At 34.1% G+C, this 16,416-nt stretch overlaps 1 protein-coding gene across 2 annotated transcripts in view; it reads right to left on the reverse strand.

Moving 5' to 3' along the window:
- Nucleotides 1-2,726: 2,726 nt before the first annotated feature.
- CIBAR1 (CBY1 interacting BAR domain containing 1) overlaps nt 2,727-16,416 on the reverse strand; it is a 28,589-nt gene continuing 14,899 nt past the window's right edge. For both annotated transcript variants that reach the window (XM_024572034.3, XM_024572033.4), the window contains 3 exons: nt 10,855-10,968; nt 5,594-5,713; nt 2,727-3,914 (listed from right to left, as the gene is read on the reverse strand). In XM_024572034.3, coding sequence (XP_024427802.1) covers nt 3,825-3,914; nt 5,594-5,713; nt 10,855-10,968 — 324 coding nt within the window. In that variant the 3' untranslated portion in view covers nt 2,727-3,824. The remainder of the gene's footprint in view (nt 3,915-5,593; nt 5,714-10,854; nt 10,969-16,416) is intronic.

A 16,416-nucleotide genomic window follows, 5' to 3' on the forward strand; every position in this document is an offset into this window, starting at 1 on the left:
TGTATAAAAGGAAAAAAAAGAATTACAGCTTCTTTTGTGAAGTTTTTCAACAGTTACAGTAAACAGTATTTACAATAGGAGTGACCAAACATTCTGTAATGCTAGAGTACTATGTATAGTTCCTATGGTTTATTCAACATCTCATCAACCAAACTGGTAAGATTAACTCAAAATACTTAAAGGACAAAAAATAAAGTAATTGTAGGTACACAGAGACTTTCAGGCTTGTGCTGGGAACACCTGATAAATAGATGTGGTTTGTGTTTCTAGGAAGAATTTTTTGATGATTCATATAACTTCTATTTTTATTAGGTTCTCCTTTTTTAATTTCAAAACTTTGTATCAAAAGACTAAACAACTATAAGACTTAGGAGATCAAATTTTGACTTTTGATATTCAACATTTAGTATAGAATTTTACAAATACTGGGTTTGATTTTCCTATATTCATGATGTTAATGGCTAAGAAATATTGGGCACTTACTGTGTGCTAGGAAGTATAAGCACTTTACATGCATGATCTCAATATGGTAAGAACCACAGAGTAAGTATTATTTACCTTTGTTTCATTGATGAGATAAAGTTTAGAGAGGTTAAATAACTTGCCTAAAATCACAGCTAGTAAATCATGGAGCCAGTTTGAACACACCAGTGACTTCATTCAGTTCATGCTCTATACACTTTTGCCTACTAACTTTGTTGAATGGTACTTTAAATTTTAGTGAGACGTTGCTAAAAACATTTTCAAGAGTGAACCATATTTTCTTCCATTGTAGTTTTAAAAATGACATTAAAAAATAAAATTAGTGTTCTCAAACATTGCTAACAAAAGACAAAGTAAAAGTTTTTATATATCCAGGGTTTCTCTTGGATACTAACATTATATATTGGCTTGTAACTTAAAATTAATTTTATTAAACATGATTTGACTTTGGCCTTTTATAGTTACATAAAACAAGTTAGGTAATTTTTTTCAATTCTGTGTCCAGAGATTTCCCACATTGAGCAAATAAGTATAAAATCTGAATTGATGAACAGTAGTTGTCATTTAATATTAGGATATTGCAGAAGTAGAAAACTGACGGTGTCAGTACTTTGCCAATTAGTATTGTAAGTATTTTGGAATAATCTTCAGTGATTTAAAGAAGTCTGAGAGAAGCTAACCTTAAGTTTGTTTTTAATAATAGTGAATATTCTGCTTGCTAGTAAAATGAGTAAACTAGTAAAAGTTTGGTTCAAAAAAAGCACATCAGTATGGCTCTTCAAACTAGTAAGCTTTTATAAGTAGCAAGGAGAATGATAAGCTAATATACAAACCAAGCACAATGAACAAAATAGGAAGGAATATTTTTACATGCTAAAAGACTATACATAGTTCATTTGGTCAGCATTGTTGAGAAATGTATGGAAGACTTAAATGGTTCTCAAATATATATCAATAAAAGCTAAGATGAAGCTTAAAAGTGAAATATCACTGTAGAACTGCTGAAAGGAGGCTAGTGTGTGGTAGGGGTGGATGATAGGCCAATAATAGTAAACACAAGCTTTGTATTTTGACTATAAATGTAAAAATAATGGATTGATACGAAGTTAATTTTACTCTGTAATCTAGTTTAATATATTTTCAAACTTTTTAAAATAAAAAGTTTATCTTACAAAGCTGGATTTTGCTGGTTGGGAGCCATTTTTTCATATCTTTTCCCAACTCTACAGTGGTATGTTGATGACTGAAATTGGCCATAGTAGGAGTATTACACCATGGAAATTGGCAAATGCAACAAATCAGGACATTTTCCACTCTAGGGCGTCAGCTTACCAGCACACCACCAATTTCAAACACATAAAAGAGTACACATTTAGTACATATGTGTACTAAATAAAGCCCCACATACTCATGATCCAACTTCAATATCATCTCCTAGCCAGTTTTATTTTTTGTTACTGCTAGATATATCAGGTACACTAGGGCATATTGGTTCTTCAGTTTAATGCCATTTTAATTATCTTAAAAACATTTTTGTCTAGAGGGTATGTGGAAAATATAGATCCTGTCCAGAAAGTAAACCTAAGCCCATGACCAGCAGGTAGGAAGGAATCATATTAGGAATGCACTTTTACCACTTACTGAGAACATGGCCAAGAGTTACTTAGTCCATAAATTATCTGTTAAGTAGTGACCCTGTCACCTCCGTGTTTGTATTAAATGTTAGCTGTCATTTAATTAACTATATCCTGTAATCCGAATAACCCTAATAACAAACCTATTTTGGAGATAAGAAGTGGAGGCCTATAAACTAAGTAACTGCTTGAGGTGGTTGCCTGCTTTTTTTACAAGGTAAAAGAGGTTTTTCCATATTTAAAGGCGGTTACATTTCAATGGCTGCTTTTTGTCTTTTGGCTCACTGATATAAAAAAATACCACCTAGCCTTTAACGGAAAAGTTTGCACCTATGTCTGATCTAAAAGCAACTTAATTTTACATCAGTGAAAGCATTATCATGTATAGTATTCCTTTTGTCCTTAGAATGTTTCTTTGAGGTAGGCAGAGCATACATTCTATATCAATTATTTGCTGATTGTTTTACATGTCACACACTGTTTTGACTGTACAGATAGGGCAACTGATGCTCAGGAGAAGTTGCAGCAAAAGAAATACAACCTTGTTTTTCTCTCAAGTACAACACTAGGTTTAAGTACTGGGAAAATAAAAATGCAGTGATATCTCGGTTCCTTAAGAATTCCAGTTTATTTAGGATTTTAAAATGTTTTGAATATTTTAAAGTACTGAAGTAATTTTATCACATTGGAATATTCACTCAGGAAACAGTGCTTTGTTAAGAACGGAACCATGAATAACAAAGTCAAAGAACCATCCTAGAAAGTCTTTATTTTTCTGTTATGAATGATTGCTTTTGTTGTTTTCCCAAATGACTGTATAAATTTAGTAGTTTTTATATGTCTGATTGTGATCCATGAAATAACAAAGTACAGTTCCCCATCCAAAGAAACAAAAGCATCAGACATACTGAAAGGCTCTAATTAGTTTTACATTTTCAGGAATAATTGTGACTATATACTCCTTTTTATTAGATGGTAATTTGGTAAAATTTTCTTAGAATTTTTAATGATTTATGCCTTTCCATGGTGTTTTCTTAGGCAAATTCCACCAAATTACAGCTTTCCAAAGGTTGCAGTAGTACCACGACAACGAGTATGACAGCAGTTTTGTTTTAAAACTAGAATCAGGCTGAATGTGGCTTTTAAAAGCTAAAATGTGTGCTGTATGTATAGTTGTAGAACACTTACATCCTAGGCTCCCATTACTTTTAATCAAGGGTGATTATGCTTTTGTTGAAAAGTAAATTTATGTATTAAAAGATAAAACTTCAGGTTATAGTAAAAGTGAAAGATTTTTTTTTTTTTTTGATTAAGGCTTTGTCCTAACCTAAAAGAAGCAAGTGGTATTGTTAAATATTTTCTTTTTTGTCATCTGTTGTAACCTCAACTAGGTAATTAATATGAAATACTTTTAAAATACATAATCTTTTTAAAAAAATGAAACCTATACGAAAAGATCACATACTGCTAGACAGGATGTTGAAATGACTGGTGTGTAATGTTTTTTAAAGCCTTTATTTTTGTCAGCATAAATTTCCTTTATTTTTCATTTCCAGTAGGATTTCATTTTGAGGTTTAATGTATCAAACCAGTATAAAGTTTTACAATTTAGTGATTTTGGAATCCAACTCATTTAAGATAAAAATGGAAATGTGAGGTTTACTTAAGAAAATGAATTTTCTTCTGTTACATCTTTGTCCTCATAAACTAATTTTCTTCTTCTGTTACATCTAAGTCTTCATCGTCTTCATCATCATCTTCTGCTTGTTGATCCTTTCTTAGTCGACAGGTAGATACCTGTTAAAAAAACACATTTAAAAAAATGTTTGTACGTGCTTGGTATTTTAAACATGCCCTTACAGGAAAGGGCACATAAAACAAATACTTCAGGAAAATGTCCATAAATAATGATTTTTAGTAATGAAAATTCCCTATGGATTACTGCATTTTAAGGTGGAAACCCCAGTCAAAAGGTTTTCCATTCATGTAATTTTTTGAATAAAAATGTGAAATTAATCATTCCTGTTGGATGGTAGTACTTCAATGACATAAAATACTTTCAGAAAAAAGTATAGTCTCAGTATATTTATGAATGCCAAAAAAATTTAGATTAAACAATTCTTGGTTCACAAAACATTAAGAATGACCAAAGGGATGGCAAAAGCACAAGGACAGTTCAACTAGGCAGTTGAAATAGTAAACTTTAAAAATAGAGTAATTTAAATAGAATGAATCGATAGTCTGAATTCACCACTTAGCTTTAAGTCCTGACTGTTATCACTTGGGTCATCTTGTTCCAAACCTTTCTGAGAGTGATTATACCTTCCAGAGGACATCTGGCAACGTGTGGAGACATTGTTAATTGTCACAACTAGGGGTGTGTGCTTCTGTGTGTAGCATCTCTTCAGTAGTGACTAGTGGTGCTGCTCAACATCTTTACAAGGCACAGGGCAGTACTACCTCCTCCATCAAGTTATCTGGCCCCTAGTCCATAGTGCTGAGGTTGAGAAACCCTGGGATAATGTATTCTCAGGTGCTATGGAGATGTTACCTAACTTAGGTGTAACATCATTAACTCTAAATAGTCACACAAAACTTCATAGGTACTATAATACTAAACTTTTGTAATATATGTATATGCCACTTAATGTTGGAATCATAAGGTACATAGTTTAAGGGGAGAAATACATGAATATAAAGCAGTATATAGGAACTTAGAGGGCAGATGAAAACAAGGTGCTGGGTCATATTTACGTAAACATTTTATTTTGAAAATATTTTGCTCAATTTTAAATTCTGAAGGGAAGATGTGAAAAACACATAGCTCTCCAGAATAGGAGTTGGCAAGCCATGGCCCAGTTTGCGTTTTTTTATTATTTTTTAAATAATGTTTTATTACAGCACAGCCATTTGTTTTTTTTGGCTGCTCTTAGATGGGACAGAGACCTTATGTACAACCCACAAAATCTATTATTTTTCTTTGTGGTCCCTTAGAGAAGAAGGTTGTTGACCCCTTCCTGTTCTACATACCTGGTAACTCAGGCTTTCTGGATATAGAATGAGAAAATTGGCTCTTTACCTAAAGATCTGTGCTTCTGGACTTACGGTAATGTTCAGGAAAAGCCCTTTTTAGGTATTATTTCCAATAATCATGATAATGGGACTTAAACTCTAAGTAGATTGACTTCAGAATCTATGTTCTTCATATTATACCAGAGAACAGATCTAGATTAGCATTCTCCTGTCCTTTCCACCTTGGCTCTGAAGGTTCTGCTTTAGAGAGTAATATGTGTTACCGTATAAAACATAATAAAAGAAACAACAGATGCATGGAGTGTAGTCTGGTACCATTATGTCTAAGAGGATAAGGAAAGATAAGTTACATGAGGTCATATGACTTAAGGGAAACATTTTTAGTACTAAACAATGCCAATGGCAGCAGCTCAAATTCTTTCAAGTTACGGTTTCTAGCTTACCTGTCCTGTTCCAGATACACACTTAGCTGACAGAGATCTCTGAAGAGGCGACTTTGAATTTGCTCTTACAATATCTAAACGAGATGAATAATCTGGTGGATACAGAGAATTTCGGAAAACCTGTTGCAATGATAAAATGTTATAAAGTAGATATTAAATAATGGAAATCTAGAAAGCCATGTTAAATTCCTCTTAGTTAAGATTTTTAAAAACATTTTATTTGTTAGAGAGGGGAAGGGAAGGAGAAAGAGGGAGAGAAACATCAATGTGTGGTTGCCTCTTGTGTGCCCCCTACTGGGGACCTTGCCGGCAGCCCAGGCATGTGCCCTGACTGGGAATTGAATCTGTGACCCTTTGGTTCACAGGCTGGCACTCAATCCACTGAGCCACACCAGCCAGGGCTCAGATTTTTTTTAAAGTACCTCCCCCAACCCCTATTCCCCAGTACAAAATTGCAATTATTTAGTATAAGTTTAAAACAAAAAAAAATTTAAAAAATTTAAGTTGTAAAGCTGAAAACTAAAAAATTCTATTTGAACCATATTATGATGATGGGTCCTGAAACAGTCACTTGAGAGATTTTGCTGGGGAAATGAAAAAGTTCCCACCCCAAAAGAATATGCAAGCCAGTAGGAAGGCTGCAAATCACATCTTTGATTCTTTCTTTGTGCCTATCCTCAACTCTTACCAATATAACTCCACTGTAGACCCACTATAATTTATGGATTCCAATCTCACTAGGATCTGGATTGCCATTACTTGTCCGTTCTTTTTCCTTAAAGCTGTGGTTCCAGATCTTACCACTAAAGCCTTCCTACATGTATCTTTTATTTTGCCCCATTTCTCTAACATGTAGACTAAAAGGTATGGTTATCAGATGTGAATTTCTTCAACTTCCTTCCCCTTTTCCTTAACTCTTCACCTCATGTTTTTTTTCCCTTTAAAGTAAATGTCATTGTGACTCTTTCCAAGGTGCTTTTTTCCTTTGTCCAAAATTTCAAACCAAACCAGCAAATAAAAGCTTTCTCTCTCTACAGGTTCCCTTCCCAAAGCAAGCAAACTCAAGATCAATTTTTCTTTTTTATTTACTTTAAGATAAAACTTTACTCCTTAAAAAATTCTCTTAACACTCTACTTGTCTATTCATTTGTAAGTAAACTACAATTAGGTTTTACCTTCCACTGAAATTGCTCTTGCAAAACCACCAGTCACTTTTTTGTCATCTTCACTGACCTTGCACTGAAACTTACTTCCCAAAGCATGCCTTCACTGAACTTTTCATGTGCAGCTGCTGTATTACTTCACATGTTCTTTTTTATTCCTTGCACCATAAATATTTTTAAAGAACTTCCTTTAGGCCACTTTCCCTTTTCCTGACACCTTTCTCTGAAAATCTTACCTATAGTGTTTACTGGCTACCCTTCAACTAGCTCTCTATGGACCTCTTCTGATGGCTGTATTTATGCTCCCAGCTGCCTTCTATTCTCTTCAATCAGCACTGTCCACTAGAACTTAATGAGATGATGGAAATGCTTACTGTTCTAGGCTGTCCAAAAAGGCCACGTGTGTGGCTTTTGAGCCCTTGAAATGTGGTTCCTGTGACTGAGAAATTAAATTTTTTTATTTTAACCTTGAATAGCCACACTTGCCTACTGGCCTACTATACTGGACAGTGTAGCTCTAGATTGACGTTCACAATGAAAGACATTACCGTACATTTAGTAGACCAAGCTAGAAGCCTGAGCATTCTCCCTAAATTCCTTATTTGAGGTACAGTGGAATCTCAGTTACTGAACTGTTTGAGATTGAAGATGTTTGAAAACTGAGGTTTGACTGTACTTCTATTTTTATTTTTGACTACATTTTTTTCTTTATGGCTTACTTAGAATGACCTTACTAAAGACCAAAATATGAATCCTATACCAAAAAATTATGTGGCTCCTGACTACCCAGAGTTTAGATGTCTTAGGTGACATCCATAGCTTAAGATTACCCAAACCTACCCATCACTTTTCACTTCTAGCCTATATACCTGCATGCAGAACATGTTATACTATGACTTTGCAATGCTGGTTTCTCATCCTGGAATTCACTCAAGAGCCAAGAACCTTCAAGAGCCAGGTCAAATTCCATCTTCTGCTTTCTCCTATTCTCTAGTCAGTAGCTCCTACTATTCATACCCTCACAGTCTTCATCTCACTGTTTCATAATTACGTCTCTGCAACGGGTTTTAAGTTCCTCTAATGCAAGGAGCCCTGTTTTATCTGTCCTAGCTTAAGACAGTGACCTGGTAAATTAATGATGTTACCATGAAGTTAATCCTAATGTTTTTGGGGGAAAAAAGGAGACCCAAACTAGGGGATGTCTACATGGCATTTCTTTAAACCTTAGAGAAGTATGGAACAAAAAAGGAATCAAGGCGTGAAACTTAACATGAGAGGCAAGATTTGTGTTTTAGGGCAATTCACGCATTCTAATTAGATTATTTAATAGGTTACTGAGGACCCAATTGTATTTGGCACCAGGCATGGAACACTGGCATCCTGGTGTGATGTAAAAGCTGGGTGACTTACTATTCAACAGGTATTTGGAAGGGATATATTTTTGTTAGAACAATATACACCCTTGGTTTAAAATTTTAAACCAGTTAAATATTAAAATTAATCTCTTACTGCAAAACAACAGATTTACAGATTGGCAATAATGCATTTTCCAGTATGGCCCAAGATCTCTTCTAGCAGTGAGTCTCAAGGTCTAAATATGCCCTGAAGTAATTGCACAGAAAAAATGGGCCAGAGAATACTTTTTATGTGAATAACAAATAAGGTAAGATAGTTTGTGATACAGCTAACTGCTCAAAATTAAGTGCTGCCAGAATAAGTCTCGATAGTTCTCATAAGCATGGACTACCTAAGAAGAACATCAAGTTATTTCTCCATCCCTCTCTGTATATTTCCTGTACTTGTTTCCAAGAAACCTTGGTTTTAAAAGATCATTCCTCTTGGTACCCGTTTGATATAATTTTACTTCCCCTGGCGCTATACCACTCTGCAGACTATTCTCCACAGTTTCTGTATGACATAATAGTAATAGTTTGTACCTATAATTTGTTATGCCTCAGAACCTTTGTATATCTCTCTGAAAGTTGTTGCCAGGCATTCTCCTACTCATCCCTCAAGCTTCTAATTAAATCATTCTTTTGATGCTTCATACTATTTGGAGTCCTCCATGACATTACACTCACAGCACACTGTATGTTTTCCCTATGAGACTGATCACATTATAAAACTTAAATAGTTATACAGTATATATATTTTTTATTGTCTGAACTCCATTTCTAACTTAAAATGCTAAATCCTCAGCACTTAGAATGGTGCCTGGTTATAATAAGTTCTCAGTAAATAGTTGTTGAATGAGCATTTATGAGGTAAATACTGTAAGTACCTCCATTTTAGAGATAAGGAGGTTGAAGTGTGAAAAAGTTAACTTGCTCAATATTTTACCTTTAGAAAGTGGGGAAGTGATACTCAAAAACAGATCTACCACACAGCCCTGAGATCTTTAGTTTATTATGAATCTCTCATCCCACAAGCTACTTAGTTAATTAAAAATAGTGGCAAGAGAAGCTTTAAAGGAAATGGTGTGACAAAAAATATATCTAGGGCCTCTGGAATGAGGAGGAAAATCTTGGGATTCAAAGGGTTGAAGGAATTTTAGTGTCAGTTAAATGGCATGTCAGGGGTATTAGAAGGCATCAGTTCTGAACCTGCTACTCAGTGAAGTGCTGTTTCTGCAGGAAGTGGTTCATGTCACTCATGAAGAACCACACTTCTGGCAGTATAGTGTAGAGAGGATAAAAACAGTGTTATAAGGCACTGGATTTGGATCCCAGCTATGTTACTAGCTATGGGACCTCGGGAAGTTTCTTAACCTCATTGTGTCTCAGTTTTCTCATCCATAGGAAGGAGAGCAATAAGTACTTTTACCAAAGTTGATGGATTAAAATAAAGTGCATAAGATGAGTTGCTGGTCCAAAGTAATCACTATATAAGCATTTGATATTTTATTTTACAAATGACAGATAAAAGCTTGATAATCTATTTTTTTTAAAAAAAAATAGGACCTGAAAAGGAATGAAAAGAAATCTTAGTTTTAGTATTTGGAAGGAATGGGCACTTAGGAAGCCATCTGTTGACAAATGGTAAGTATAATCGCATGTGCATAACTGATAAAACTGCTGTGATATGTTTTGGCATTGGAAATCTACACATACTAAACATGTACCTTTTTTTATATAATCGGGTTTTACTGGAACCAGTGTAGCAGTGAAAAGCTTGTGGAAGTTAGTAAAAAAGAAATTGGGGGAATCTGCAAAATTGTCAAATGGCAGACACTCCCAAATTCTACCACTTACTAATACAGATGGTTATATCTTGAGAAAACATGGCCTTTTTCACTTTTGTAGAAACAGTACAAAGTATGTCTTGAATATTCACTTTATCTATTTCAGCAACAATACTTTTGTGCTTTTCCCCCTCTCTTTTGGAAGGTAAGAGGGTAGGTCATATACTCTTCAGATATGCTTACTGTTGCCAGGCTTTGATATTTAATTGTTCTAATGTTAGTCAGCCAGATTTATTTGCATTTAACTATCTGTACAAAGCAAGTCATACATATATGCCTACATTTATTTCATAGCTTACAGATTAAGTCACAGAAAGCTGATTAGAAACCTGATTCTGCTTTTTACTACGTGGCCATGGGCAAGTTATTTAAAACCTCTAAACCTGTTTTTGTGGCTATAAAATGAAAATAACAACAGCACCTACTTCACAGGATTGTTTGAGGAGTGAATGAGAGAACTGCATGTAAAGCTTTGGGTACTGTGCATGGTGTAAACACTCCAATGTTAGCTCAAATCAATGAATGTCATTTTGAGCACACTGAAGTGACTTATTACCAGTCAAAATGATACATTATTTTATGTAATGGCTTTATTTAGATTAGGTTTTGCTAGCTATTAATAAATTAACTCTTGGAACTTTACCATGGTTAATTTGCAAAGTTAAATAAATAAAAAATCATAGGAGTTCAGCTCTTTGGGATTGCACACAATGACAAATTAACCATTGTAGTATTCTAATTTAAGATACTTTTACCCTATATCTAATTTAAGATATTTTTACTACAAAACACTAATGCTATCTTTTAAATATTTCAATATTAATAGAAGAACTGAACTTAGACAGACATAGTTGTACCTCTAAATCTTCTTCTTCATCAATCTTTTGTATATTTTGGTAGGCAGCAGTGAAGACCTCTAAAGCTTTGCCATGAAATAACATTTCAATAGTGATAAATTCTGAAAATATTGTCTGAAAAACACAAAAATTTGAATTTAAGCAATCATATAAAATTGCATTGTGAATGTAGTAAAGTTATTCCTTACTATACGCTTGCCATTTTATGAAATACAGAGGTTTATTTGTTTTTCTACAGAGCAAATAAAAAAATAGTTGCAAGACCTTTTGCAGCAAAACCTTCCAATTATACAAAATATCTTCTATCACCATTTACTTACCTCTTATTTTTTTTTAGTTCTCTTTATACCTTGTGATTGACATTTGTGATAAAAAAAAAGATCTAGCTAAAATGTATGACATTATGTACTGTTACCACATACCTATGAGTATTAGATAAATCAGTTCAGTTCTGAAGCTGGTATTTTAGCAACTACAACTAATGTTTAAATAGAATGCTTTTTTGGATAGGAATTATATCCCATTATATTTTTGAATATATGTTACTTACAGTCTCTAACCACAAAGGAATTACTTGGTAATAATGATATTCCTATCACTGAGTAATAGCAGCATACAGTTGCATAAAGCTTCCTAGCTTACAAATATATGACTTGCCCAGTGTTGTTCAGTTGTAATGTTCAGGCTTGGATCTGATTCTTCAATAGCTCTTGCTCATTGTACTGTGTTGTTCTTGCTGTAAACAATCATTTGCTTTACAAATAACTGTGCAGGTAATCTGTGAGCATGATGACAACTGACAAGGAAGATTATGAGCTAAGAGAATCAAGATGTGCTTGTTGATCTAAACAGGTGAGATAATCAGTAGGCAGGGAGAAGATACAACTAGACAAATTCAATAAAATAGGATCTTACCCCTTTGTTAATTATCTTGTCCTTTATCAAGTGAAAAATCAGCATTAATGTAGGGAGAAGTGGGCAGAATAAGAACAGGGTAGAAAATACAATCAAACATTGTGCTGAAAGGTTAAAGTTAGAAGAGACAGGTCAGGCTAGGAGGCAACAGTCAGGTATCTGCTTCCCTCATTAATGTTCTTCTGTGATAACCACCCAGATAAGGAGTGTTCCTGCACTTTGGAAGATAGTCATACAGATATTTCTCAGTGTCCTGGGACTTTTTTTTTAAATTAAATTTTTTTCTTTTGATTCTAGAGAGAGGGGAAGGGAGGGAGAGAGCAAGAGAAATGCCGACACGAGAAACATCGATTGGTTGCCTACTACACACGCCCCGACTGGGGACCAAAACTGCAACCCAGGCATGTGCCCTGACCAGGAATTTAACTGGTGACCTGTTGGTTTGCAGGACGATGCCCAGTCAAGCCACACTGGCCATGGACTAATTTTGTTTTTCTCCATTTCTTTTTTTTTTCTTAAGGACTAGAAAAATATTTAAGTAGTACTAACAGGCTTCTGATCACTAATCAGTGGGACCATCTGTAGTTGAAAGTATCCCTTCTGAGCTGCCAAGCACATATGTGGGTCTGGTTGTAAATATTGGGCTCTGGGATTTATAACTAACAGTGACCCTTACTATCACTTCATGTAGGTAACAGAGAGCTCTGGAATATAGGACTGGCAACTGACAAAGTGCACTATGCCGAGGTACAATTTTGGATTTCACACTAAGAATTTCCAAATACCCAGGAATACCTTAGAGGTGAAATGTCTTTTGACTAGGGCTGGGATTTACTCTCGTAATTGTGAATTTTCCTAAGACAGTTGGCTAGCTAGAAAGGAGCATGGAAAATCCTAGATGGAAAATAGCATAACTAGGAGTCAGTGAAAAGCCAAATCACTAAGAATCCCTACGTGGTTCTTGGTCTGGAGTTCATTTTAGGTAATAAAAACAAGCACAGGCTTACATCTTTCCTTCTGAATCTTAAAGATTCTCTACATTTAGTAAATTACTACATAAAAATAATATAGACATAGTTTGACTTTATTGAAGGCTGGAACAGAAATTTCTGTTTTTTAATTATTTAGGCTTAAAATTAGACTTGTAGAATAAGCCCTTAGACTTGTTTAAGATGAGTACAGAGGGAGGTGGAGAATACACATTTTAGAATGTCAGACACTTTCAATTTTTCTTGAATCGAGGATTTAGAGACCATCTGTTTACTTATGTGGATCTGTTTACAGGCATACCTTGTTTTATTGCATTTTGCTTTACTGTGCTTCACAGATACTGCATTTTTTACAAATTGAAGATAAGACCCTACACCAGTAAAAAGATTACAACTCCGTGAGGGTTCAGGTGATGCTTGTCATTTTTTAGCAATAGGGTATGTTTTAATTTCTGTGCATTGTTTTTTTTCAAGACACTATGCTATTGTATACCTAATAGAATACAGTGTAGTATAAGCATCACTTTTATATGCACTGGGAAATGAAAAAAGTTATGACTTGCTTTATTGTGATACTTGCTTAACTATGGTGGTCTGGATCAGAACCCACTGTATCTCTAAGGTCTATCTTTACTTATGTGGCGAGAGAGGAGGTATTTGTCTTATATTATAAAAGCACCTGAAAAATAAATAAAATAGCCTCACGTAAGTAGTGAAGTTTAAATCATTTGAGTTTGAGGTGGGTATTAACTCCTATTTTTAGATATTTTTACAAGTAGACATTATTAATCTTTAATAGACCATCGCACTATTTTATACCTAGTGAAATCCAAATATTTTTAAGTTTATCACAGCTAAGGCAGTATTAGGCTTAATGCAAATCTCCACTATGGTAACTTTGTGGAATACATGAGAATTTCCAAATAACAAAAATTTTCAAATATTTGATGATTATTGTTAAATTTCTGATGGTTGAAATCTCTTGAGCAATTTCATCTCTGAACTAAGTTTTTCAGTGCTAACATTCTACAAGAGTTACATTTTCCTTAGTTCCTAAGTAAGCCCTGAGATACGTAGATAGGCCTATCACTAAAGGAAGATACATTATTTTTGTTTATACATATCCTCTGGTAAGAGGACATACTACATTTAAAAGAGTGATCGACTTTGAGTCTCTTAGCATCTTCCAATCTCAAAATTTAGTTTCAGTTTAAAGTATTTTAAATCTATAAATGACTATTATTTACTATGGAGGTAGGAAGAAAAACTCAACTCTCAAGTATTCTGATACTTTGGTTTAGTCCTCTATGGTTTGAATTTTTATCTCTAGACAAAATTTATATTATATACCTCTATAAGCCCTGTTAATTTTTTATAGTGGGTTTTTTTTGGGGGGGGGGTCAAAAACTGATGGGGAATCAGTGGAACTGCTAAGCTAGTATCCTAGATTTGGAATTTTGACCCAAGAGCCATGAAGCCTTAAGATTACCATAGAGAATTATGTTCCTGAGGATAGTGAGGAGGGAAAACTGCCAGTTATATTCTTATTTCTAGTTAGAATTTCATAAAATAACTGAAAGCATGCAGAAAGGAGGATAACATTTCAAAGAACAATAAAGTTAGATGGCAAATGATACAAGAACAGGGAAAGCATTATGCTTTTGAAATACAGTAATTTCAGTGTGGCACTTTCTAGGACCAAATCATACTTAGAAAGAATTTTCCTCAAACATGGCTAACTTTCAGTGATCTCAGGTAGTCTGTTTATCTGGAATGGGTCAGTATGGTCAGGGATAGAGTAATTTTTTTACCCCTTTTTGTATTTATTTGGTGTGACTAGAAGACAGTTTTTATTGGTGGGGGGCAGAAAGCTAATCTGAAAAATTCTTTACCCATCTGCAAGTATTCTGTAAAGCAGGATAGCAGAGTGGTTAAAAATAGGGACTCTGGATTAAAATAAACCTGGGTTCAATCATGACTGAAACATACCAGCTATGCAGTATTAAACAGTTCATATCTGCTCCTTTCCCTCATTTTCCTCATATACACAATGGGGATAAGAACAGTATGAACCTCATAGGTATTGTCTTAAGGATTAAAGAGTTAATCCAGGAATAAGTATAGTACGGCTATTAGTTTAGAGTAAGTACTCAACACAAATTAGGTATTTTTATTGCTCAAGAAGTAAACCAGCTAAATTAGAAAACGTTCCTTATTCTAATATTAAAACCTCCATCTGCTTTAATTAGCAAGCAGGATAATTTAACAAAAAAGTTATAAATGGTCTTGTTTTTACATTTTGGCAAATAAAGGGGAAATGATCCCTCTCCAGATTAGAGGCTATTCCATAAATGATGTCAGAAGAACTTTCTATGCATAAGGTCACATATCCTTTTCATACCACATCAAAACACAACTGCAAGATTAAGTATTTAAAATATTAAAAAATCATACAAATAACAGAATAATATATAAGCACATATTTATATAATCTTGAGGATGAAAACAACTTTTCTAAGCATGACACCAAGGCAGAAACCAAAAAGACTAATAGACCTGACAACAAAAATAAAACTCTTAAGGTGGCAAAAACACACAATAAGCAACAAAATGGGAAAATACATTTGCAGTGTATTTTTTCTTAAAGGGTTTTCTGAATATAAAGAACTAAAAATTAATAAAAATGCCAACATTTAAAAACGTGGGTTAAGGATAAGTGTGAATAATTTACTAAGGAAGAAATAAAATGTGTCATTAAATAGGTGAAAAAGTACTCTGCTTCAACAATACTAACAATGCCAATTAAGACACTTGATTTTTTACATATCAGATTGGCTATTAAAAATACCACTAATTGTTACATTGGAGTGCTCATACAAGGTTTTATAGGCAGGTAAACTAGTTCAAGTTTTGTGGACTAGTTCAACTAGTTCAAACTAGTTGAAGTTTAAAACTAATAGGTTATAGGGATCTTCTTAGCACAAATATATCCACGATATGTTAAATTTAAAAAAGATGCTATATATAGTGTGTCCCCATTTATTTTATTTATTTTTTAAGATTTTATTTATTTTTAGAGAGAATGGAAGGCAAGGAGAAAGAGAGGGAGAGAAACATCAATGTGTGGTTGTCTCTTGTGCACCCCTAACTGGGGACCTAGCCTGCAACCCAGGCATGTGCCCTAACTGGGAATTGAACCTGCGACCCTTTGGTTTGCAGGCTGGCACTCAATCCACTGAGCCACACCAGCCAGGGCTAGTGTGTTCCATTTGAATATAACTGTAGGAGTAACAATATTAGTTTCCACAATGATGTCATGAGGAGTCAATGAGGTTTATCCAAATTGTGACACAAAGACTAAAAAAATGTGTGTTATTACTGTATTTCTTGTGTCTAAGTACATAGTAAAAGAGTATGAAAGGATATAAACCAAATGCTAATTATTTCTGATTAGTGGGATTATATTTTTCTCAATTTTATTAAAAAATGTATGGTGATTTTATATTATAAGGAAAATAAAGCTACTAAAAATTAAATTTAGAAGATATTTCTTGCTCATGTTAGCTACTTTACCACACTCTGAATTCCTGTACCTATATGTTCAGGAGTGAACCCTGGTCAAGATCCATTTCGTAAGTATGAGATTCTCTTGACACTC

This window comes from Desmodus rotundus, chromosome 8 (genome assembly GCF_022682495.2).
Source record: "Desmodus rotundus isolate HL8 chromosome 8, HLdesRot8A.1, whole genome shotgun sequence".
Lineage (NCBI taxonomy): Eukaryota > Metazoa > Chordata > Mammalia > Chiroptera > Phyllostomidae > Desmodus > Desmodus rotundus.